At 47.5% G+C, this 26,080-nt stretch overlaps 1 protein-coding gene across 3 annotated transcripts in view; it reads left to right on the forward strand.

The window, feature by feature from the left end:
• Positions 1 to 25,837, forward strand: part of Ldlrad3 (low density lipoprotein receptor class A domain containing 3) — a 242,840-nt gene extending 217,003 nt beyond the window's left edge. For all 3 annotated transcript variants that reach the window (XM_057781969.1, XM_057781970.1, XM_057781971.1), the window contains exons 5-6: positions 20,913 to 21,258; positions 22,950 to 25,837. In XM_057781969.1, coding sequence (XP_057637952.1) covers positions 20,913 to 21,258; positions 22,950 to 23,187 — 584 coding nt within the window. In that variant the 3' untranslated portion in view covers positions 23,188 to 25,837. The remainder of the gene's footprint in view (positions 1 to 20,912; positions 21,259 to 22,949) is intronic.
• The last annotated feature ends 243 nt before the right edge of the window (positions 25,838 to 26,080 follow it).

The following is a 26,080-nucleotide window of genomic DNA, read 5'->3' on the forward strand; positions in this document are numbered from 1 at the left end:
TCTGCCTTTCTGGAGCGGCCATATGCATGTGCACATTCATACACAAGCACATGCATGCACACAGACACACATTTATTCAAAAAAATAAAAATGTAGTAAGAAGGGTCACTTGTTGGTTCCCGGCCGCTCGACTAGCTTAGACCCGAAACAATCACACAGAAACTATATTATTTAATAAAACACTGCTTGGCCCATTAGCTCTATCTTCTTATTGGCTAACTCTTACATCTTAATTTAACCCATCTCCATTAATCTGTGTATTGTCATGTGGCTGTGGCTTACTGGCTAAAGTTTCGGCATGTCTGACTCTGGCGGCTCCATGGCTTCTCTCCGACTACCCGTCTTCCTCCAAGCATTCAGTCCAGCCTTCCCAGCCTACCTAAATTCTACCTTGCTATAGGTCCAGAGTTTCTTTATTCATTAAACAATAAAAGCAACACACAGACAGAAGGACCTCCCACGCTTTAATAATTTTTAAAAGATTTTTTAAACGAAAGTAAAATTAAAAGAAGATAGACTCAGTAGATGTGTCCCCTTGGTCCTTTACAAATGACCAAAAGTAACTCAAATAAAGAAATTGTGAGAATAGAGTTCCGTGACAGAACTGGGAGAAAGAACTATTTTTAATTCTTTTGACAGAGTATATAGGTGATATTTCTTAAATGCCAACTTGTAGTTAGGCCTTGGAAATGGGAAACAGAAATATTTGAGGGTAAAAGTGGAGTGATAGTGAAACCACGTACTGGTTTTCTTGTGAGGCCAGAAATGGACTTACCTAGTCATCATATGATAAACACAGAACCAGAGGTCAGCAGCAGGCTTCCCCTCCATCATATCTTCACTGCTGACCCGTAAATGTAGCTTCAGAAGTGCTGAGGTGACTGGCTTTCTGTTACAGCTTGAGAGGAGAAACCCTCCATTCAGCCCAGAGTTGTTACATCCCATCATAACATCTAAGAGGCCAGAGCTGACAATGGCTGAAGGTAGGCGGCTGGTGATCCCTCTCTCCTATTTTTTAAATTAATTTTCAATTAGGTTTTTAAAGGACAAAGTATAAAAGCAACTAACTTGCAATTAATTTCAACAGTCATTATGCAAAAATCCTAGGCATGTGAAAGATGGGGAACATGGAATAATTAGTTGTGGGTTTTTTCACTACCATAATTACAATGATGAATATGCATGAGACCGTTAGGGAAAGGAACTCACAGCAAGCAATTGTGTGTAATTAAACTTTAAGCTGGCAGTGTTGTGTTATAGTCTCTTCAAACTGTTAGCAAAGTCGGCCCCAACAAATATTCCCCAAAATGTAAAATTAAGTGTGCCGTTCTTCTTCTTTTCTAAATTGTGTGGCTTTCTTGTTTCTTTGAGCCTTTGGCGTGTCACACATGGCTGTCCAGGGTGTGGCTGAACAATAATATCATGAAACAGATTTTTGTGACATGATCAGCTAAGCATTTCTGGGGATACCCCTTGGTTTCAGTTCAAGTTGATATTAAAGACCTCTCCTTTAGTGGATATTTGTTTAGGACATTCTTTTCTGTGATATGGAATATGGAGAAGCTCCATCTTCCTGTGATGGAGTGACTTCTCCAGGCTGGTTTGAGGTGGTGCTGTACCGTCCCCCAGGCAAATCCTGCTCAGTTATTCCCCCACTGAACGGCAGGGGGAGATTTGGACCCGGGTTGTTTTAGCCCTAAGACTGCTCATTCACTACCCTGTTTATCCAAGTTGAGAGAAGGAACCCATTTCAGTCCCCACTGTGGATGACAGATTACATGGCATCTATACTGCCCTTCTCCACAAAAGTTGGACTTTTACTGCAGACATACCCTCAGAAGGAGTCATGAAGAATCGCAGCAGAGGTGGTGGTAAGGATGGCGCTGGCTGTCGTAGCTACTGAACCACTGTTGTCTACTGACCCACTGGCGTCTACTAAACCACTGGTGTCTACTGAAACACTGGTGTCTACTGAAACACTGGTGTCTACTGAAACACTGGTGTCTACTGAACCCTACACTGCTTACCAGCCGCCGTGCTGTTCCTAACAATACTTCCAGAGGCAGGTGCCACTGGTCAGCATTTTACAGGAATCCGAGGCTCCAGAGTTAGAGTAACTTTCCAGGGTGGCAAAGCTAGTGAATGGGAAAGCCTCCAGTCACTGTGGTGAAGGCTGGGCACCATCTAGGCCTGCTTCAGGATGCAGGCTGTGCACCCAGGCAGGAGAATGTCCCAATGGAGGTTGTCTTCAGCCTTGCTCCATGGCCTAAGAACCAAAATTTGAGTGTTAGAAGACTCAAGAAATGCCCCCTGACTGCATATGAGGTGATATTTGGATAGGTACAAAGAACTTTCTAGAGACTGAGAGCAATGTGGATTGTGTCTTGGGTCTTGTTTGAAAGTTCCATTCCTGAGGGTCTTGCCCCAAAGAGACTGCTCTACTTTGACCTCCTTTCTCTGAAGTCAGTGGCCACATTCTAGAACAGCGTGTGAGTTCCGACGGCAGTCTCAGTTCACCCAAGGGCCCAGCCTGGGTTCAGTGGGTCCCGGCTGCACAGCCTTTCTCCAGTTCTCATTAAGCTTGAGGATTTCAGTCTTAAAAAAATGAAAATAAAATCTCATCATAGGCACACTACCAGACTGCCATTAGCAGAACGGGGAAGAACCTTTCGCCAAGTGAAGCAATTTCCTTGTTCTGTAATTAAAGCAATTTGGGAGCTGAGTGTATTGATGAGCAAACTTACTGAAGTGAGACAGAAGTGGTTTACAGTGAGCAAGCACGTCAGAGGGAAATCAGACAGCCTATACAGAACGCCCTGTGAGTCTCCCCATCATAAACCTGCTGTCAGAGTGGGTCAGGTCTGAACCGACTCTAATGCTGTGCAGGGGGGGCAGCAAAACTGGTACTGAGGTGCAGAGAAGCCAGCGCTCTTCTCCCTGTAGATACAAGCCAGCCAGCAGCCATGCACCCCCTGCCATCTCTCTCTCTTGGACCCATGTGCCTCTTGACCTTGCCGTTGTCCTTAGAGGGTGTTTTGTGTCCATCCATCCGACGTTCCAACCCCCTACCCTCACCCCCCAGTTCTGACCTTTTCAACAGTTTCCCAGGGGATTGGTTCAGTTATTTGGGGCATTCTCCTCCTTGCTTAGCCTGTCAGCACTCTACAGAAGTCCCTCAGGGGATAAAGGCTCCAGGTCGACCCCTGTTCTTGTGATCCCAGCCCTCATGCATAGCAATGCCTTTCCTCTGAGCTTCCCAACTCTGTCCAATCTTCACTCATAAATGACCAGAATTTTCTAAATGTGAAATATAAGTTCCCTAAGCTCTACCAGGACTCAAGGTCAATATTCTGGTCGCTTGGGATTTGCCTTATTCTCAATTCTTACAAAACTCATGGATTCGGGGTAAATTAAGGCACCAGAGCCCTGATCTTTTCTTTAGCATCCTTGCCTTTGGCAGTGTATCGCCATAATCCACGGGCACCAGCGTGAACCCCGGCATTCTGCTCCATCGAATCCTCCTTCCCCTCTCTGATGAAAAGTGATCACTGAAGAGTGGGAAGTCATGGGCTCCATAAGATTAACCCTGAAATTGTTCCAGCCCGTAATGTTAAACGTGATGAGGGGCTATTCACACTGCTTGGTGTTGGGGTGCGGTGCTTGTATGTACAGGTGTGTGGCTGGGTGCCCGTGCACCCATGAGTGTAGGGAAAAGGACAGAGGTCAGTCTCAGGTGTGGACCTCAAGTGTTGTCTACTTTGACGTTTTGGCTTTTTAATAAATTTTCTTTTTTACATTTTTTAAATTTTATTTTGTGTATATATGTGGACCCATAGGTGTAAGAGTGGAGGTCAGAGTACATTTTGGGGTACTTGGCTCTCTCCATCCATCATGTGGGTCCCAGGAATCTAACCCAGTCCACAGACTTGACAAAGGTGCTTATACTACTAAACCATCTTGCCAATCTTCACCTTGTTTTTTTGAGAGTCTGGCACCTGGAACTTTCCAGTAAGGCTAAGCTGGCTAGCCATTGAGCCACTGGGATATACTTGTCTCTGTTTCCCCAGCTGAGACTGTGTGTACCACTGCGCCCAGCTTTTTACTGGGGGCCAGGACTCAAATTCATGGTCCCCAGGCTTGAGTAGCAAGCAAGCCCTTTATCAACAGAGCCTGTGGCACCTTACATGGCATCGTTGCTGCACAAGCAGAAGCAACGATGTTGGGAATGACACAAACCACCAAATCTTTGCATTAAGAGTCAAAATGGGCAGCTGGTCAGTGGTAGCACCTACCTTTAATCCCAGCACAGGCAGGAGGAACTCTGTGAGTTCGAGTTCAGTCTGGTCTACATAGTGAGTTCCAGGACAGCCAGGACTACACAGTGAGACCCTCTGCTGAGGGTGTGGAACGGGGGCATGGGACCTCAGAATGGAAAGTTACTCTAAACCAAAGGAAGCGGGAAGGATTGCAGTGTCTTCCTGTACTCTACCGGAATCGTTATAGATCAACAAGGGTGACAGCTTGTTTCTCTGCCTTCAGACACGATGCCTGAGAACAGTTGGGGTTCGGTGTGTCCTGTTGAGGTCACAAGGGACGTCTAATCATGACCGACGATGTGTTTTCCTCCTCTGAAGCCCATGAAGAATGAATTAGCAGAGTCTCCTGCAATCTCCTGCATGTGTGTGTTCAATTAGTGCAATTAGGTGGACATAGATACTATTGCAGGAGGGGCCTTGCTGGGATGAACAGTGGCTCGCAAACTCCAGACATTCACATGCATGACAATAGGCATGGTCTTGTTTATTCCCTTGCCTACAAGAATCTTGCCCTGGCCCTTCAGCGTAGAGCTTATGTTGGTGTGAACGGCAGTGTCTCCCTGTTGTGCTGGGTGAGCCTAGCACCAGAAGGGAGAGTTGGCGTATGAAAACAACAGAATTGAGCTAGAGACTCTTGACTTTTGGTCAGGAGAAATTCCTCATTTGCTCTGACTCGGAGATTCTTAAATGGGAAAGAAAGCTCATCGGGAGTCCAGAAAATTAAACCCTTATTAGAGAGAGGAACATTCATTCACAAAATCTTGAGTGGTGCTAATCGTGCTTGTAATAGCTGGTGCTGTGTGTGGTAAGAGTCGGGGCTGCTAGTCGATCATAAACCCATAATTTAAGGCTTAGTATTATGAATTGGCTTTGCAGATATTATAGTGTTCCTAATATAGAGATATAAAGCTGAGCTTAGTGCTTAGAAGTGAGAGCCTGGTTATAACCAGTACTGAGATGAGAATCCAGCCCTTGAGAAGTTCAAAATCTTCTTGACAGGAAGCTAGCATCAGGAACTCCACAAGGAGAGCAGGCTGTGCCTTGACATGTATGGGGGCCTAGAAGTGGAGGCTGGCGCACAAAATGCTTATTTCTAAATAGAGCACTTGGGGAAATGTCAGGGAGAAGTACCAGAGAAAATGAGTCCTGGGGGTTGACCAGTATGTGGGCGAGTAGACTGAGCTGGCAAGGATATACCAGGCTGAGAGCACTACCCTCTCTCAGGGGACTTAGATAAAGACATACCCAGACAGTCCTATAATGGTGAAAGCAGCCTCATTCCCAGGCTTCTCAACATGCTTTGATTTTGCTTCAGCTCAGGGTCTTAAAGCCTGGGGTTCCACCACTGACAGGGACTTGTCTCATTTACAGGTCTGTCTGGGGAGAGAATCTACCTCCAATCCCTTGCACAGCCTCTGACAGAATTCACTCATTGTGAGGTGCTGGAAAGAAGGTGTCAGCGCCTCCCTGGCTCATTGTTGATGGGAGGTCCTGTTTCGATGAACAATGACATATCTTTACAAAAGACACCCTCACTGTGGAGCTCTTAGACTGACTCTAGGCCTGGGGCTAGGATATGCAAACTGAATATGAAGCATCTTCTAGAAGCAAGATAGTCACAAAATGAACAAAAACACTAAAACATGGATTTGGGGGATAGGGTAGTAAAAGGTTATGTGAGTTGATCTGAATGCATTCCCTGTGGACAAAGTTGGAACGACTGTGCAATAGAATAAATAATGTCTTGTTCTGTTTCATGCTGGAGGTCTAAGAACAAGGGGCCATAGGTTGTATGTTCAATGACAACTGATCCTTGCTTTCAAGATGGCAGTGAGTCTCTTTGTCTTCTAGAACTGAGGAATGGTGTGTGTTTACTTGGCATTGGGCATGACCATCAAACGGTATAAAACAACTTTTTCAAGAGCCTTACTCACACTCACAGAAGAGCCCTTGTGACCTATTTGCCCCTTAAAGCTCCTGCCTTTTAATACTGTCACACTGATGGCCAATCACCCCTGAATTTGGTGGGGACAAAGGCAGAGCATGGCGTTGGGGATGTGGCTCACAGAGAATACTGAATGGTTGCTCATAGACAAGAATAAACATATACAAGACCATCTGATGCTGACATAGCTAACACGGTTTTTTTTTCTCCCCAAATAACAAGTGGGGAAGTAAAGAAATAAATGACTAAGAGAAGGGGTGGATACCTTGAAATTTTCCAGTGAATGAAAACCAGAAGCAGATGAATGAAGGAAATTGAAAACAGTATCACCATGGGAACAGCACAGTAATAACTGCAGATAAGATCCTTGATGAATGCTGAAATTAGGGGGGAAGCTGAATCAAAACCAGGATATTTGCATACTAAAGGCTTTCCCACAAGATAAGTAGTAACTACTGGAGGAAATGAGTTCCAGGTCAGCCTGTGCTACAGAGACAAGACACTGTCTCTAAAATCAGTGTGCTGTGCTTTTCTAAGGTAGAGTGTTTTAAAATTACAAATATCTCCTAATATCTAGGCTACACTAGAAAAGAAACCGAGCAAAGCAGATGCAGGAGCTAATGGTTGCCGCAGAGGAAGGAAGAGGCTGGACGGCATTTGCGAGGGGCAGCTTCCCTGTCCCTTCATGGCCTTTCTTGCCGCCTTTTCAGCTTTGAAATGTGCACACATAGCCTTTTCAGAAAAAAATAAAATTACTAGCCAGGGTAGTTCTGAGGTCCCCAGCGTCCCTTCTCTGTCCTGTCATGACTCAGCCTCTGTAGCAGTGACTGAGCATCTTTTGACTTCCGATTGTGCTTGGTAAATGCTTAATGAGTGAAGAAATGGGCTCTGTTGGCCCTCCACACAGTTCACCCTCCTGTCTATCACCTTGATCCTTGTGGATCCGTGTCCTTCCTGCGAAGGCCAGCTTGGGCAGTCAGTCAGCAACAGAAAGGCTTTGATTTTTCACTTGCTTTTTTATGCGGTGTGTTAGTGTTTCAGGCGTGTGCCTTGAACTCCAGCCTGTCTTGGTTGTCTGGAGGTTCTAACGCGGCCCCAGGGAAACTTCGTCCTTATTTCCTCCTTAAAGAACCAAGCAGATAAGACTGAATCCTTCATAGCCCCAGACCCTGTAGTTATTCATCCTTTACGGAACAGTCAGGTTCTGTGACCTGCTGCCCAGGAAGCCCCTAGTGTTGAATTAAAGCCTGGAGCGCCTTGTCTTAGAGAACATCAAAATACCCCACCGCTCCACCAAGCCTTTGTCTCAGAAACATAAATATGAGCCAACCAAGGAGAAGACAGGCTTGCTCAGGCAGGCAGTACTGCTCAGCCACCCGGGGAGATCATGGCGGCAAGCGCAGACAGATGTATTAATCATTCAAGGCGTCATAGCTGATACTGAGACCGGGTTTGCTATTTCCTGCAAATGTAGGAGCATTTTAGTAGCTTGCTTCTGAGACAACAAAAGAAGCCAGAGCCAGCCAGGCATCATGGTGTGTATCTGTAATCCCAGTGCCCTGGGGGCAAAGGCAAAAGGATGAGAAGTTTAAGGCCAGCCTTGGCTACATAGATGGACTCTGTCTCAAATCAGGGTGGGGTGAGCAAAAGCCTGTGGAAGAGATGCATTTGATCTCTCCTTGATCTCTTGATTGGTTTCTTGATGTGTCTGTTTCTTTACACCAGTAGTTATTCATGTTTGCTATGTTCTGCATGCTAGACTGACTTTTCAGAATTAGCTCTTAAGTGGGACAATCATATTCTGGGTTTTGTGAGTCTTAAAGTCACCATTATGACTATGCTACTTTGCCAGTGGAGCGCCAGAGCAGCCCAAGGCAGTATTCACGAATGAATGGGTATGGTGGTGTATCAATAAAACCTCATAAACAAGCAGCCGGGAGGTGGTGGTGCACACCTTTAATCCCAGTGCTTGGAGGCAGAGGCAGGTGGATCCGTGAGCTCGAGGCCAGCCTGGTCTACAAAGGGAGTCCCAGGACAGGAACAAACAAACAAACAAAAAAGAAGAAGCCTTAGGCTAGACTTTGACCAGCCGCGGCTAGAGCCTGGGTGCTGGAAGCCACATGCCCCAAAATTCAGTTTGTAGACCACTGAAAGGTGACCTCTTAGCCCACTCTCTTGACCAATGTTAGGAAATGGGGTTTGTCGTACAGCCATCTGCTCTCCGGCCATAGAGCAGGGACTGTGCCATGAGCTTCTGGAAAGTTCTTCTGGAAAAGAACTTTCTAGATAAGATTATTAAAAATGTTGAGACAGTGTAGAGGAGGACAAGACAGGAAGTGGGGGGCAAGCTAAGGAGTTTATGTGGTGCCAGGCAGCCAACAGTGGTCACTTGGAAGGAGAATAAGGAAGATGTGGCCCTGAGTTGAACCTAAATGAAAGCCCTCACCCAGTTTGCCACCAAAGCCTCCATCTGCAGAGACTGGAGGTGCCCTTGGAGGATCATTGTTGGGACTGGAGGGTGTTTGTTCTCTCGGCACCCACTAATGAGAGTTTATTTGCATCGACATAGCCTGACATAGATTTTTCTCTTCCCAGCTTATAGGGTGAGCCTTTCCCTTGCAGTATTATCTATGGGTGATTATGCCCCAACTGATCAAAGTCCCCTGCTCCTGAATCCTGCTGGGGTGAGCATATTCTGCCCTGGTCGCTGTCACAAAGGGCTCAATAAACCATTGCATTGTAACTCAGCAAGCCTTATTACTGGCCCAGAAACCAACTGACCATTGCATTTAAAGAATGTCCGCTAAGCATTTAACTTTACAGCTTCCACCAAACACTCCAGGTAAATAGATACAGTAAGCAATAAGAAATAGTAATTCTGCACAGCCCTTACTCAGCAAGTTCTGAGAGGCACAGATATTCATTTTAAGTTGCTTGCAGGAACAGCTGAGATTGTCTTGAGAGGAGGAATCCCAGGATTGCTGGAGCTCCACCTTGCTCCAAAGAGGGGCTCCTCCCTCCGAGTGCTCCCCTTTGACGCTGGTGGATCAGTTCACTGTACGTCTGCACATCTTCTGTGCTGCCTCTCACTGGTGTTTGCTCTGACTTTAAGGCCATTTTGTGGCCTTCAGTGGCAGCAGTGGAAAGGGACTCCTGCTCCCCGTGCCCACAGCACTCTTCCCTTGATGTTTTTTTAAGTGATTACATAATTGAACAGAGTTCTGAAAAGGCCACCCAGGCCCTGGCTCCCAATTATCCTTCTCATGAAGTCTTGGAAGCAATCTGAATTCCCATTAAAAAAAGAAAGAAAGAAAGAAAGCTCCTCTTCTACCTTAAATAGCCAATTAAATGCCTAACCCTCCAGCCAGTTCTGTAACTGCCCTGGGCCCAATTCTTGACTGAAAGGCCATTAGCCAGCTTGCTCCCTTGGTTTTCTCTAGGCCATTCCTCTGCACGGCTGACTAGATCCAGGGTCGCAGAGTCTTCGCAAGCCACCTCAGGCTTTCACCATCCTCAGATATGGCCTTGGGGTGAGCAGGTTAGAGACTGATGAGAAAGGGGGACTCTGGGGTGGCACCTCAGTTGGTAAAGTACTTAGCATGAGGACCTGAATTTGGACCCCAGAACCCATATCTAAAATACTGGAGGTTGTAGTGTATGCTTGCAGTCTCAGCGCTGGTGGGGGTGGGGGGTGCGGCAGAGACAGGGATTCCTGGGCTGTGCACCAGCTGGCCTGGCCAACTAAGGCCCAGGCCAATGAAAAACCGTCTCAGAAATGCAAGATGGACAGAGTTGAGGAACAGCCCGGGTGTCCTCTAGGTGCACACATGTGCATCTGCACACACATGCTCACACACACACATTTACACATGCATGCGCACACACCATAAAAAAGAAAGAAATTTAAAAAGAATTTAAGGGAAAGATACCTATTGGCAGTTTATGTGGAGTTTCTGGTTTTCGGGGAAGACCTGCCCGCGTTTTTTCAGTGGTAGGCATACATGCGGGAGGGTAATACTGGAAACCTTTAACCACGAGAATGACTGAAATCCCATGGAGATAGCTGCCTGCTGCCTTCAGTCCTGGGCCTCCTCTGTCCCTCTCCCCCTCCTCCTCTGCCTGGCCCTCCGTCCCGTTGTGAGGATGGTCTTAGAGCTCATTCTCCCAACTCTCAGGACCCCTTCAGCAGCCTCTGGGGCCATCTTGGTAGCGCCCCACACACACACTCCCCACCAGCTTCCCTCTTGTGGAGGCCCAGATAGCTCTGGTTGTGGCCTAACATTCTGCAGCCCCAGCATTCCTATCAACCCTCTCCCCTTTTGGTTAATTTTAGCAATTTGAGTTGCCATGGTAATGGTTCAGTGGAGTTTTCATGGCTCCCTTTTGATTCAGTCATTTGCTGGTCTGCCCTTTAGATTAAGCTTTTTCAAGCCGCATCTAAATTGGGACAGGACATGTGCTTCCAATAGGATCCCGAGGCGATGAGCCCTTAGGATGTTTGTTTTAAACAGGAAAGTCAGGGTGAGTGAGGGGTGCCCTTGGTTCACAGTGGCCAGGACAGTTCCTCGAGACTAGTGGCCTTGAGGGAACTTGTGGCAGGGTTACGAGAGATGTGCCTCCTCCAAGCTGCAGGCACTCCTAGATGCGGCCTCTTGTGAAGTCACTCGGCTCAATTAAAAGTAATAGTAATAGTCTTAATGTTCATATCAACTCTGGTGGCTGCAGGCTTTGAAACCCAGTTTTACAGGCGAGTTTGGCCCTAAATCATCCATATAGTTCCTGGCAAACAGGACAGAATGGTAATCCTGTCCCCAAAACTCACACACCCGGACTAACCTCTTGGCACCCTGCCTCTGTTCAACTAAATACACCTGTCCGTACATCCAGTGCCCTGCGCCTCACAGTCACTATGATCAAGGTGGGAAAGCTGAATGTTGGACAGCCCAGGGTGTACTGGGAAGTCTCTAGGCCATTTAGAGACAAGGGCTGGGTTTCGGGGGGAGGCAGGAGGACAGACAGGGACAGTAACAGAGAGAATGAATGAACAGACCTTGTGTGAAGACACCTCTGTCCTGCTGCAGCCAACCCAGGAAAGTAGCTTGCTCTGGACAGATGTCCAAGCAGATTGCTGTCTCTGTCCAATCCGGGAAACCAAAGAGAATCCCGGAAAGAGTGGGCCCAAGTCGGCAAGGGCACAATTAGTGAATGACAGCGTAACTCGCTTGTGCCTCTGCTTCCAATTAAGGAGCAAGTAGAAGGCAGACTTGCTCCCTTAACTGATTGTAAAGGACTACTCACGTCAGTGAGTGAGAGCCTCAGCCTCTCTGATCCACCGTATACACACACACACACACACACACACTCTCTCTCTCTCTCTCTCTCTCTCTCTCTCTCTCTCTCTCTCTCTCTCTCTCTCTCTCTCTCTTAGCATTCTCTACCCTCAGCTTGCCTCAGCACCGTGGACAGTGGCTGGACCTCCTTGCTTTTCTCATCTGGGCAGTCTTCATTCGTTTCGCTCAGGATGAAATAAATGCTCTGAAGGAAGGTGATCCTGTGTAGTGCCCACCCCTCACCCCCTCCCCCTGCCAGGAAGATGGCATGAAATGCCAGGTCCAGAGAAAAAGGGGTCCCACAGAGGAGACGGAGCCCTGTGCTAGATGCTAGTGGCCCCTCTTCTCACAGACCTTTTGTGTTCCTCCCTGTGTGGCACTGGCTTCCCCAGCCTGTGCAGCCAGCCTCCCCCTGCCTCAGTCCAGTGGAGGCACCAGCAGAGCATTGGAGGGTAGAAACACCAATAGGTCAGATTGTGGTACTCAGTGATACATTGCCCACCAAGTACCCAACCTATTAGATCTCTCAGATCCTAGGAGATTCTAAAAACCCTATCTTGAGCCTTTCAAGCCTAGACAACTTCCTGCGCTCTCTCTCTCTCTCTCTCTCTCTCTCTCTCTCTCTCCCTCCCTCCCTCCCTCTCTCCCTCTCTCCCTCTCTCCCTCTCTCCTTTTCTAATCAGGAAGGCTGTGGGAGCCAGCATTTGCAGTACATGTCTGAAGGGCCTTCGGTGCCCTGTTCTTGGCTAGCACAGCCAGCATGTGGGAAAGGCCTGGATCAGGGTAAGAAGCTGGGTTTCTACCCCTGAGTGGTGGGAAGTTTGGAAATGCTGGGGAGGCTGCAGGTCCTCGTGCCAGTGTCGTAGCCCCAAGGAGAGGAAGCTGCTCTGCCTTCACACTACAGCCATATGTGGGTGGTACCAGGAAGGTGTGTCATTGCCCCCACCAAACATGTAGGAAGAATATTCTAGAAGAATGGAGCTGTGTTCTGATGTACTGATACCAACTCCTCTATAACCTGAGTTGATTCAACCATTGGATAGGTTTTCGTTGTCTGATTTTTCCCCCTGATACAGAGGATTGAACCTAGGTCCTCACACATGCTTGTTGAGTATTCTACCCCTGAACTGCCCTGGTCCTGGTTTCCCATGCTCCGAAACAACACTCTTGATAGGCTTGTTCGGTGAAACCTATTTTTATCCTGTTTGTTTTTCTTGTGTGTGGTCACGTGGACCTGGGCTCCAGTGTCAGCTCCATCATTTCTGGGCCATGTGACCTGGGACATGTCTGACCTGTGACTCTGAATAAAGATTCTCTAAGGGGGACGTGCAAGGTGAGCAAAGACGAACCTACCAGGCCATTCTACTGCCAACGATGGAGGACTTCCGCCTCCCTCCCCCAGAAGTTGATTGAGGCATGTGGCGTTGTACAGGGATGAGCAGAATGCCCTCATGTTACATGCCAGGAGAAGAGAAGGACAGTTGATACCGTGTATAACAATGAGTAGTGACAATGGGACCTGGAAATTTACCCATCTGTCCCCCGGAGAGCAACTATGAGGTTGAAAGTGGGTGCTTCACGGACTCTTAGTGTCCTGAAAACACTCCATGAAAGCCCGTGGGTTTGTAGCAGCAGGATGCAGATAGAGGCAACATTGAAGTCAGAATGACCACCAGGACAAGATGATGCTGGGCCTGAACTCCTGCTTTGTATGAGCACTTGGGAAGCCTCTGGGGTTTTGAACTGAGGACTGAACTAAGCAGATGAATTTGTATCTTCTAAGGAATATCCTGTAACAATTTGGAAAGGGGACTAGAGAGTGGGAGTTGGGGGCAAGGTACAGGTGACATCGGCTGGGTTTGGCGGGGAAGGCTCTAGCACCGAGACAGCAGAATTCATGATGTGAGATCCTGGTTGGCCTTGGGTTCCCTGTCACACATCCTTGTCCTGTTGGCGCTGGGACCAGAACAAAATAAACAGCCTTGCCCTGCAGGACGCAAGGGCCATGGGTCATCTTGTTCATATCAGGAATCTCAAGAAGCGGTGAATTTGCTCGTGGCTAATAAAACTCCCCCTGGGAGCCCCGGGTGGAATGCTTCCGTCACCAGCCCATCCCCTGAATTATTCAGACACTTTTCTGCACTCAGAGCTGCCAGTGTGCGCACTCAGCGTTTCCCTGGGTAATAAGGTTTTGTGGGCAGAAGTGGTTCTGATGAACTGATTACCGAGGGAGCTGCAAGCAGCTCGCTTATGCGGTGAACAAGAGCAACCTCGGGCTCCCAGAGAATTTAAACAGGATCAGCACCTGCTGGTCGGTCCTGTGAAGTGTGGGAGGCTCTGGGTGTCGTTTGGTCCTTTCCATGGCGTCACCCATTTCTCTAAGGATCAGGTGCAGTTGTAGGTTCCTTTCAGTAACAATGACATTGAACGTCCAACTGCTGCGGTCAGGAAGCTTGGACTTGCTGCTGCAGGAACAGAACAGAGCTGAGACAGTCACATATAAGCTTTGTCCTTCTAGATAGAAGCAGGAGCCACCGAACTTTCTTCAAAAGTCACGGATGTCCCCTCAGATTTGTTATAAGACAGCTTCCAGGATGATGGAAATGCGGTCTTTTGGAAAATGATGTACTTTCTATCCTGTGTCCACATAGCAGCAAGGCTCATGAAATTCCCCCAGACCTCTGGGATCATCACCAGGAACACTTGCCTAGTAAAGGCTCTGAAAAGTTCTGTAATAAAGCTGTTAGTAACGGCAGGAGTGGCGAGTGCTTGATCTGCCAGGCACCTCTCCCCTATGTTTGTAGTCAAAAGGCAGAGCTAAGGAGCTTTGACTCACACTGGATAGTATATAAAGCATACAGTGTTTACTATCTGGCCCTTGGCAGAAAAGGTTCTCCACCCCGTCTACACCAGCGTAAAATACGTTTTCATCTAGAGGAGCTTTGGTTGGCTGGTGGGAGGAAGGAAGCATTCTGTCTGTAGCCAACACTAGTGGTTAGCCGTAGTAATTAACGTGGCTCTTTATGATGAAAATATCAAGTGCAAGTTGGAAGCTCTGAGCACCAAGACAAATACCTGCCTCCGTCAAACAGAATCAGATGGACCGAAGCCGGTCTGAAGTTGGTTTGCTACACAGGTGCCAAGGTGGCGGTGGCGGTGGCGGGGAAGCTGGCTGTCAGCATGGGTTGATGGACAACACCTTGACCCTTATCTTGTTCCATAAACAGGCATTAACCAGCAGTACATCATCGATGTAAGTAGACGCACTAAGGCTGCAGCATCCCTTCCAGGTAAAAACCCAGCTGCGGGTTCCTTGGGTAGTGTATAGAAAACACAAACCATTAAGGATCGCTGCAGTAGCTTCACTAAATCCACAAAGAAAAAGAAAGGCACCGTAAAGGGAATGAGAAAGGAACCACAGCTTAGAAGAGCATTTGTAAAACACGGTGGGATAAACATGTGTCGCAGATCATGTAAAATACTCAATAGTAATGCGCCAAACAGTGCAGTTTTACTACGTTTTATTTTTGGTACATGCATATGTGTGTTTGAGTGTATGTGCCACCACCCAAATGCGGAGGTCAGAGGAAGTTTATGGGAGCCGGGTCTCTCATAGTTGTGCCGTGTGGGTTCCAGGGACTGAACGCTGGTCTGGTGGAGGCCTGTGGCTCCTTTGCCTACTGGGCCATCTCGAGAAAGATAGAGAAGGAAGGCAAGGGAGGCTCCAGATCCTGACTGTGGGGCTGGCTATGTGCTTGTTAAGGAGGAAATTGTATTGTGCATGACTCACACCTCAATAAACTTGATTTATTAAAGTGCTCAGTTCGAAGAAGTAAAAGGCAGGCACATCAGAGTTGATTTTTCAAAGGAATGATGAGGTGTCAGTTTGAGGCATACCAAATATTCTGGAAACAGGAATTCAGGACTCAGGAGGTCAGACTTCGGTCTTAGGAGCCAGGTTTAGACACTGTCCTTGATATGAGGTGTCCCAGGGAGGTGGACAGTGAGGTGTGAGCCCGAAGCTCCTCACATCTGTAGGGAAATAAGGAAGGGAAGTGGTAGACAGACAGGCATGCACCGTTAGTCATGGAAAGCTGGAGGTAGGCGGCAGCGTATGGTTCTGAATATACCTCACTGTGCAAATAACGCAGTGTAGACAAGAGCGAGCAGTGTAGACAAGAGCGAGCCGAGTGCAGTCATTCTCCCTCTCATCTCTGTCACCAGCATCGCCCCCTCCCACAGAAACCCTCATGGCGCCGTCTTCGCGGCTTACAGAGCTGTGCGGGATGTTCTTTGATTTAGCCCATTTTACACTATTCCATTGTAATGAAAGGTCTGAAGCTTGGTAGCTTTATAAAGGGGGGGAAAGTTTGTTTTACTCGAAGTTTCTAGAATCAAGGATCCACATTTACTACGGGGGTTCAAGATGCCACACAGGATGAGACCAAGTGAAGAGAGGAAAGAGAGAATGTTTAGTTATCCCTGTGTCAGGAAGTGTGTGGGTGTGGGCGTGCTCGTGCGTGTGGACGCCAGAAGATAATCCCAGGTGTCATTCTCTGGTGCTGTCTGCCTCTCTGGTCTCCCTTTGATTTGAGGCAGGGCCTCCCACTGGCCTGGGACTGGCCAAAGAGACATGCCTAACTAGGAAGTGAGTTCCTCGGGTCCACTCGTCTCTGCTTCCACAGTGTTGGGATTACAAGTATGTGTCATGATTTCCAACTTTTATTTAACATGGGTTCTGGGATTGAACGCAGACCCTTGTGCTTAGAGGCAAGCAGCTTGCATGGCTGAGTAGGATTCCCCAGCCTTCCCCTCTCCTTTAAAGCCCCATAAGCCCATCGTGGGTTTTTTGCCCTGATAGCTTTACCTAATCCCGATCACCTCCTAAAGGCCCCACTTCTAGAGACATAGTTGGAACTTTCTATCCTCTTACTGCTGCAAAATGGGGGTGGAATCCCAGTTCATGAGAACTTGGGGTGACACGCTTTAAAGCCGTTCTCCGATGAGCTTTGTTTTTTTCTTTTACCAATCGATATGTGTTCTAAATACTTCTTTCCACAGTGGGATATGTGTAAATTTTAAAATAGGACTAGTAGTATACAGAAGCAACATAATTCATTAAATCAAACTGTGATGGTAGACATTCACATTTTGTCTGCTATATTTACTATTACAAACAATGTCTTCATGAATACTGGTACTAAAATGTAATTTCTGGGATGGGGTCACAACACGATGGTAAAATGCTTGCCTACCATGCATAACACTCTGGGTTTGAACCTCAGCCATGCAAAAGAAAAAATACTGCTCTTTTTACTGTGATGCTGTGTCAAAAACAATTATATTTTTAATATACATTCATCTCTCAATGTCTGTGATGGATTGGCTTCTTGATCCCAAAATCCACAGCTGTTTGAGGCTCTTGCATGAAATGCTATAATGTTTGCATAGAACTTGCCTACAGTCTCCTGTGTATTTTAAGTCACCTCTGGATTATTTATACCTGGTACAATATGGGTACTATGTAACGAGTTCTTACACTATGTTGTTTAGACAATGACCCCAAAATGTCTGCACATATTCAGTAGGGATGAATATATCAAATCCACTGTTTTTGAAATCTAGGGGTACAGAACAGATGTGGAGCCCCACGTGTAAATACAGAGAGCTAGTCTATGTTGCTAGTCTTCCCCACACCCCCATGTATGTAGTCACTCACTCTCTGACTAGCCACACCTGAATAAACCCCATGTATGGATATACGTGTTTTCCTAAGACCCACCCAGCAGAATATAAGCCCTAACTCAGCCTTTGGCCAAGCCAACAGACAAAATGCCAGTTTCCTGAGGAAATTTAATTTTCATTCGTAGGAATGAAACTTAGAGATGGAAAGGAACACTGGATCCCAGCTCCCAGCTACTGTGGTCCCTGAAGCAGTCTGGATGGCACCTCAGAGTCAAAGGCATCTCTCCCAGGACACTGGCCTTCTGCTAGGAAGCTGTCATTGCTAAGTGGTCAGATTGCCTTCTCAGGGCAGAACACCCACAAATGGTGCAAGGCACAGCTTGCCCCGCACCAGCCACTGTGGGGCAGTGACTGCTTGGAGGGTCTAGAGCTCTCCAGGAGCAGCAGATGGTACAAAAGCAGATCCAGGGTAGGAACTGAAGATGTTTGCCGGCAGAGCAGGAGGGCATTCGCTTGAGGGACAGCCAGAATAAATGGAAACTTCATTATCCGTGGATCACACACTTGGAACGCGGGTCCCAGGCAGCTCTGATGTTAGTAATTTGGCCAGCAGGCTCATTAAGCTCTTAAGAAAAGTGGGCCTAGTTAATGAATTAATGCAAGATGACATTTTACACACAGAGCCAAAACGAGCCCAGGCAGCTCTGAGTTACGTAGCATCATAACTCCTTGAGTGGATGTGATCGCTGCTTCTCACTGCCAAAGTGGCAGGTCTGGAGGGAGGCGGCTTTCCGAGGAAACAGGGAGATCCTTAGGTTACAGGAGCCCTCCCTGTCTGCTCAGTAAAGAGCTCCCTCACACAGATGTCAGAGTTTCAGAATCTCTGAACACAGTTACCTTCCATGTGCGAGCCTGCCCAGCTCCGCTCCTCCCCCACCCCCACCCGAGGTTCTCCACACTGCAGAGATGGCTGGTGAGGATGTCAGGAACGCACATACTGAGAAGTGGCATTAACTAGTTAGAGCTGATGGGCCTGGAGACGGGCAGCAATGATGCTTGCACAGCTATGTGAATTCACTTAATGCTACTGAACTGTGCATTTAAAATGTTGTTTGTGGTATGCACATTTCATTGTGGCCATTTTAAAGTAATGTTTCTTTTTAAAAGAACTAGCATTTCTGAGTGCAAACCCTTGTCAGGCACTGAGCTGCACACTCACGTGTGCGTTGCATCTTCTGATGACTGGGGAGACGCATGCTGTTACCTTTCTCAGCCCTCCTGTTAGTTTATGAAAGTTAAATCATTTGCCTGGGTTCAGGCACTGGGAGCGATGGCTCCAGTATCCACCTCGCAGATCTGTGCAGAAAATAACCACAGAAGATATTTTCATCCTGAATTCTGAAAACACACACACACACACACACGCACGAGCGCATGGCCCCAACCTGCTTTTAATTACCTGAGCTAAGAACCGAGTGGCAGTTATTTGTCTCCAGAAGAGTCTGAAGCCTCTTTCCTCCCACAACTGTGCAGATTGCGCTTCCACCTTTTTATTGTTTTTATGGAGCTATACATTTTTCTCCGCTCCCCTCCGATTTGCTTCTTTCTGTGCAGTTCAGATTGCAAGGTACATTAGAATGATGACTGCCCGAAACGGGGACTCTCCTAAGCTTGCAGCCAAGTTTGAGTATGGCTAGAGAGAAGAGTTAACAATAGGGAGAAGGGGCCCTCAGGGGTCTCATTGCAATGATTTTTTTTAACTCAGGAAAGCAGAGATCATATGTTTTGCAGCATGCAGACCTTTAAAAGGAGGCTACCTGACTTCCAGGCTCCTTCTGTGACCCTGGACAGGTTAACCCTCCTCCCTGAGTTAAAGTAGAAATTATCACAGCTCCTACTGTTCACCATAGAGTATGAATACACAGGTTGTTGTTGTTGAGTTCTGTACGTTCAGAGTGTCCGCGACTGTAGTGATCACCAAAGCAAACACAGCTCGGGTTGAAGGAGAGAGCAGAAGACTTAGTTCCACCTCTGCTGCTACTTCCCATTAACACAAATGCTGGCCTTTCTGGGACTCACAGAAACCTCCTCCTGAGTCACAGATGGAGAAGCACAGGGCTGTGGTCCCAAATTCACCCTCTGGCTGAAACTAGAATATTCCCCAACAGGCACAGCAGTGGGTTGTCATAGCTCTTTGACACTAACAGGGGTCCCCAGGTTTCTCTTAGGGGCTGTTCTGGTTTCCTGTGCCTGCCTGGACTTCCTGGGGTTGTCCGCTGTGTCCTGCTGACTGGGAAGAAAGTCACCTAAAGCACTGAAGTGTGGCTCATTAGCATACGTGGGAGGAAGATAAGGTATTGTTAGTCAGCAGAGATTGGGTGTGACCCAGACTCTCATCCTGAGACCTGAGGAAATGCCTCTCTGTTGTCTAGTGAGCCCTCTTGGGTGCTCATAGAGCAGGGTCAGGTGCTAGCTTAGGTCACATGGGCTCCTCCCTCAACCTCAGTAATCTTCATCAGGAAACCCGGCCTCACCAGGACACACTGTGCCCATCTTAAAAGCAGTGCTTAGTTGAGAGAGTGCTTGCCTGGCGCACATGAAGTCCTGGGTTCTATCCCCATGCTGCAGAAGTGGGGAGTGGTGACCCAAGCCTGAGATTCCAATATCAGGAAGTAGAAGCAGGAGAATCAGAAATCCAAAGCCATTCTTAGCCATAGTGAGTCACAGGCCAGCCTGGAATATATGAAACCCTAAACAAAATAAATAAATAAAAGCAAAACTCAAACCTTCAGTACCAGATACTGTGTGTATCAAACACTTGTGTGAATGGATCACCAGCTGCTGTTCTAAACCTTTATTGCTGCTTGGGCCAAACTTCAGGAGCCCAGAGAACGTCCAGCCCATTTTGTTCCCGGTGCTTTCCAAAGGTTGAGGGACAGCTGGAACCTATCTGGCTCCAGAGTCTGCCCCTGCATCTGTGACGATCAACCCAGGGCCTGACACAGACACTGTGCAGACATTTGGAGCCCAGATGTCCACACCTACCCTCCTCACGTGAGCTTTATCGTCCATTTTCAATGAAGAATGGACTTCTGAACCCCAAGAACTCTCATTCTTGACCCCTGGGTATTCTATTTCCCACATGTGAGTTTTCAGCTAATTTTGTTACTGTCTTACTTATAGAACATAAAATTCACTCACATTCACTGTATAATTCACCGGTTTTTAGTTAACTTCCCAACGTGTGCCATCACAGTACAGTTTGAGCACATTGTCCATGACCCAACAAGACCCTTCATGCCCACTTGACGTTGGTCCAGACGCTATCATGCTGGCCATCTCTGTGAGCTGGCCTTTCAGATACGTCATTTAAACAGTCTACAGTCTGGAACATGGGGGGTGTGGCTTGTTTCTCTGCGTGTATCTGAAATTCACACTCATGGACTGTATCAGGATTTGCACTTGGCTGGGTAAGAGTTCATCCACAGTTGATGAACATTTGGGGGGGCTCTGTTTCTGGGGGCTGTGAATAGCCCTCCTATGCTAATTGGCACGGCAGTTCTGGGGATGGTTTTCAAAGACTTAGGAAAGCCCCCTAGTAATGTTCCCCCTTTCTCTTTCTTTTGGTGTTCCCAGAACCAGGCAGTGGGCAGGTGTTCGTGACATCAGAAAACCAGCTTGTGTACTACCCCAGTATCACATACGCCATCATCGGCAGCTCCGTCATCTTCGTCCTGGTGGTGGCTCTGTTGGCCCTGGTCCTGCATCATCAGCGAAAACGGAACAACCTCATGACTCTGCCTGTACACCGGCTGCAGCATCCTGTTCTGCTCTCTCGGCTGGTGGTTCTAGACCACCCCCACCACTGTAACGTCACCTACAACGTCAATAATGGTGTCCAGTATGTGGCTAGCCAGGCCGAACAAAATGCCTCAGAAGTAGGCTCTCCACCGTCCTATTCAGAGGCCCTGTTGGACCAAAGGTGAGAGACTGACACGGGAGAGACATGTGTGCACACACCGGGCTACCCAAGGCTAGCCAAGAATTTGAGTTTAATAGCTTTAGGGAGTAATGGTGATTGACATTTCCCTACTCCCAGACTGTTCTATGTCCTCTATTCTTCTGGGCACTTTTATGAGAGAGGTAACTGAGGCCTTGCAGTTGTAAGTCACTTATCTGAGGACCTAAGGGAGGCATCCCTGCTGCTCCTTGGTTAAGCCATAATATCACACTTTCAGGCCATTGGCCATCTCTGAGTCTTGTCTGCTACTCCAGAAAAGTATCATGGGAGGTTTGGTTCATTTGTTGACTGAATGAGATAATAAATAACTCCCTCACCTTGCTTGACTTTATTTATGAGGTGAAGAGAGTGATGCAGGGCACCCCAAGCTTTACTGAGCAATGGAATGCTCAGCACAGATGACATTGTCCATGAACCCCCAATATAGAAGGCCCAGATTGGCTCTGTAGTTACAGCAGAGGCCTAAATCATACCTGTTCAGCCTCCTTCTCCCTTTCTTTCACGGCTTCAATAACATCCTGTATTGCCCAAGCTCTGTGTGTGTGTACATGTGTGTTGGGGGGGCGGGGGCTGGAGATTGGAATCAATGGTTCACACATGCTAAGCACATACTTTACCACTGGGTTCATACACACACACACACACACAGCGGATAACCCTGGAAGTTCTGCCCTGAAGCCAGCTGTTGGTGTGTGCTTAGATTATAACATTCCATGTCCTGCCCTCAGGTCCTCTGCTCAGTGCTCGCCCCTCCCCAGAGCCCAGGACTCACTAGGAGTCACATGAATCATCTTATGGCTGTGCCTCCAGGGTGGCTGGGCTCCTCCGTGGACCTGTCTTGGTGGCAGCTCATTTTCCTGCCTCCTCAAAAGCAAGCAATAGATACTCCAGGGACTGGGATGGAGGTGGTGCTCCCTGGGGAGCACTACAGGACTCGCTGACGTAATGAGCTTCCCACCCAGAACCTCTGCGTTTGGGTCAACCGGAGCAGAGTAAGGATAAAAATGGTGAATCTGGAGATAGAATGGTGGGGTTCCAGACCCTGCATTGCTACCTGATGAATCTGATCATGGCCTCCCGATTCCTCACTGGAACAGTGGACATAAAAGTAATGCCTACCTCTGGGGTCATTGTGAGCTGTAAAGGGACAGGGATCGGTACACAGAGACGTGCCTGACTTACAGCAGTGGGCAGGTACAAACAAGGTACAGAGAAAGAGGCAGGGCACCGAGAGAGTGACTCCTCACCCAAGGCTACAGGAAGATTTAGACTTAGTAAGAAACCGCATTCCCCTCTTTATCAAAGACCCGGTCACAATTCGGGCCTTGACTCTTGCCATAAGTCATTTAGCCCAGAACACCCCAGGTGATCTGAGGGTGTTGTTTAGCAACCTCATTGCTGCCTACCTAGGGGATAGTTATGATGTGGGCAGTGCCTGTCGCACAGGAACAGCCAGAGCACAGTGTTCTGTCGTGTTTCAAACCACTGGTTTTGCTGGTCTTCAGTCGCCTTTGTGCTTGGCAGTGAAACCTTTTTCCCCTAGCCATCTGCTCAGAAGTGGGCTGTTGTCAAAGCTGGGTCTGTGTCACGTGCCTTGTCTTGATTCTAATGCCTTCTCTCCCGTCTGCTGCCCTCTGCCGTCTCCATTGCAGACCTGCGTGGTATGACCTTCCTCCACCGCCCTATTCCTCTGACACCGAGTCTCTGAACCAAGCTGACCTGCCACCTTATCGCTCGCGGTCAGGAAGTGCCTACAGCGCCAGCTCCCAGGCAGCCAGCAGCCTCATGAGTGTGGAAGACAGCAGCCACAGCCCAGAGCAGCCCGGCCCTCCAGAGGGCACGGCCGAGCCCAGAGACTCTGTGCCCAACGAGGGCACTGAAGAAGTATAAAACTAAAGCGATTCCAAAGTCCATGTGGGTAGATCTGCTCCACCTTGTTGAATTCTAACAGCCCGTGCTCAGAGATGCTCTTTGAGCTCCTTTTGAGGATGTCTCAAGTTGAAGTTTGGGGTGCTGATATCACCATCTCCTCCTCCAGATTTCAGGGGTGTTCTTTGGGATGACCTGGCATTCCTCTGCCTTCTTAGTTGACATGATGCATTGTCATCTTCTCTGTGAGGTCACTGTTCTTCAGGGCCTGCGATAACAACCTCATGCTTCAGATGACTGTGCTACTGTTGCTTCATCCAGGAGGCTTATGACTGGGCAGGCAGCAGGTTGAAGCTGTATATAAGGAGTCTTAGGCAGGGTTCTGGGCCCACGTTGCTCATTCAGGTCAGAAGACAGAAGACCAGGTGTCTTCTGGGCTGCCACTTTATAGCTTACATTTGGAGACATGGGTTGGAGGATTCTTCCAGAAGGCCACTCCATCAAACCTACCTTGTACTGTCCTATGCATTGTTCTTACTTCAGCAGAGGCCAAAGAAAAGATCTGACATGAACAGCTGCTTTTGGCTCTCAGCACCCTCGTTTGGTTTTGAGAGACTCAGAAACATCCTACCTGGCCTTAGAATTGCGAGCTTTCCCAAGCAGCACAGATCCTCAGCACCATCCTTGAACAAGTAGGGAACCCTGCCATTATTGGAAACCCTCAACTCCTAATGTGTAGGTGACCAGAGCCCAGGCCTGCCTTGACCTCGTGGTCCTTGTCCTGGCTTCTGGGTTGTCCCCATCCAAGATGATCTGGCACAGCTAAGGATAAAGACCCAAATTAAGTTGGCCAAAATTGTGATTGAACCCTTTGCCCCAGAGAAACAGCGCCAGTGTGACGTGGTCATACGTGCAGCTTCATGGAGAGTAAAGCTCTCCTCATCAGGTGCCTAAGTTCCAGAACACCTAACACCTGGGAGTCTGTGCCCATTTGCATGTGGACATGGGGACTTGGGGACACTCATTCTAGCATGAGAGCCACATTCAGTGCCACCTGTGAGGACTCTCGGGTCACTGTCCTGCCCACCGACCCCAGGAACAGTGCGCCACGTCAGGGTCAGACCCAGCCAAACATCCGGGCACTTTCTCCTCTAAGAGAAATGGGCAATAGATAACTTGGAGTCAAGATTTCCCGTTGGATTTTTTTTTTTAAGTCTCTTAGAAATGCATTTGAAACAGTGTGTTTGTTTTTTCCCTTCTAGTTAAGGGACTATTTATGTGTGTGTAGGAAAGCTGTCTCTTTGTTTGATTTTGGCTTTGTTTCTCTTTCGGTGAGGTCCAAAGAAAGATGCAAAAGGAAATGCTGCCTTTCCCCAGCCCCATCCCATAATGTCACCTCAGACTCACTCACATGCCCAGCACTTACACTGGGGCATCTTGGAGTCATTATTTATCGAGTTCTTGAAAAATGTAGAGAGACAAGTCCCTATCCATTGTTTGTATGTTTCAACTACCCTTCCTCTTTCCTGATGCCTAGCCAGCCCTAGTGCGTGGCACCATCCCCCACACACCCCCACCAGGCAATAATGAGTAAGCCATACTAACCAGGGACAAAACTGGAACCAGGCGGCTGCCACCCATTCAAAGCATTTTTTCGCAGCTGACGAAATTTTCAATAACCTGTTCGATGGTAATTAAAACGGAGCCTGCAGGAAGCAGGGATGAAGTGGCCTTCGATGATGCTGTTCCGTTGACTTTCCTTTTCAAGTAAATCCAAACTAGGCTGCTGGAAAGCTAGCCACTTGGGGTTTTGTTTGTTTGTTTGTTATGCTTAAAGAAGCCTAGTTGCTTCTGTCTTTCATTTTTAAAATAGCGATTGGATGTGTGTGTGTGTGTGTGTGTGTGTGTGTGAGAGAGAGAGAGAGAGAGAGAGAGAGAGAGAGAGAGAGAGACCCGATGAAGAAAGAACTTGGGTGGGAGACGGAGCCTTTCTGGCTGTGCATCCTGCCCCAATGAGTCAGCGTTGCTTCCTCCTCCCTTTGATGGGTCCCTGCTTCTTTTTGGTGCTCTGAAAGTTGTCTGGAAGAAAGGATTCTAATTTTAATTAATTGTGCAGTGAGCTAATCTCATGGGCTTTCTGCTTCAAGGCATTTTAGGAAAAACAAATGGTTTTAGTAGATAAGGGAAGCCTGTTAATGGTTTTTTTGTTTTGTTTTTCCAAAAAAACACAGGAACATTTTTACTATAGATTTGGTTTTTAATGGGTTTTTAAAAAAATAATAAATAGTAATAATAAACAAGATAGCAGATCTCTGGGACTTGAGGTTTTATCCCCCCCCCCTTTTTTTCTCAAGATAAGTAAGTGGTTAGCAATATTTTTTAAATTCATTCCAGCCGTGATTTTTTTAAGTACTATATTGCCTAATTCTACACCAGCCAGGGAAATGGTCTCCACCGTGTCCTGTCCAGTGAGATCAGCGCTTTATTTTGACACTACACTAGACTCACTGTGATTGGAAACTCTGCCTGACTTAACTGCCTCTTCCTTGGAATTGACAATGTTTTTGAAATGCAACTAAGTTGTTAATAAATAGTGTGTGATATTCAAAATTAATGTAAACTGGAAGGTTTTATGTGGTTGCTTTTTTTGGTTGTTTTTTTAATTTTTATACTCTCAAATAAACTTGCAGTTTCATTCTTTCTGCTGTGCAAATGGTTCTTGACCCACTTTCCTGTCCCCCAACAACATAAAAAGAAGATGGTCGTTTCTGGCTTAGCTTCCGCAATAAATGTACACCATAATAAAATGAGAAAGAAGAATGATGTTTTGGTAAAACTTCAAAATGTGGAGGGTATTTGGGGTTCTACTGGTGTGACTGGATGAGTAGGGAGGAATTGTGCACCCCAGGTAATG

Source organism: Chionomys nivalis, chromosome 9 (genome assembly GCF_950005125.1).
Source record: "Chionomys nivalis chromosome 9, mChiNiv1.1, whole genome shotgun sequence".
Taxonomy (NCBI): Eukaryota; Metazoa; Chordata; class Mammalia; order Rodentia; family Cricetidae; genus Chionomys; species Chionomys nivalis.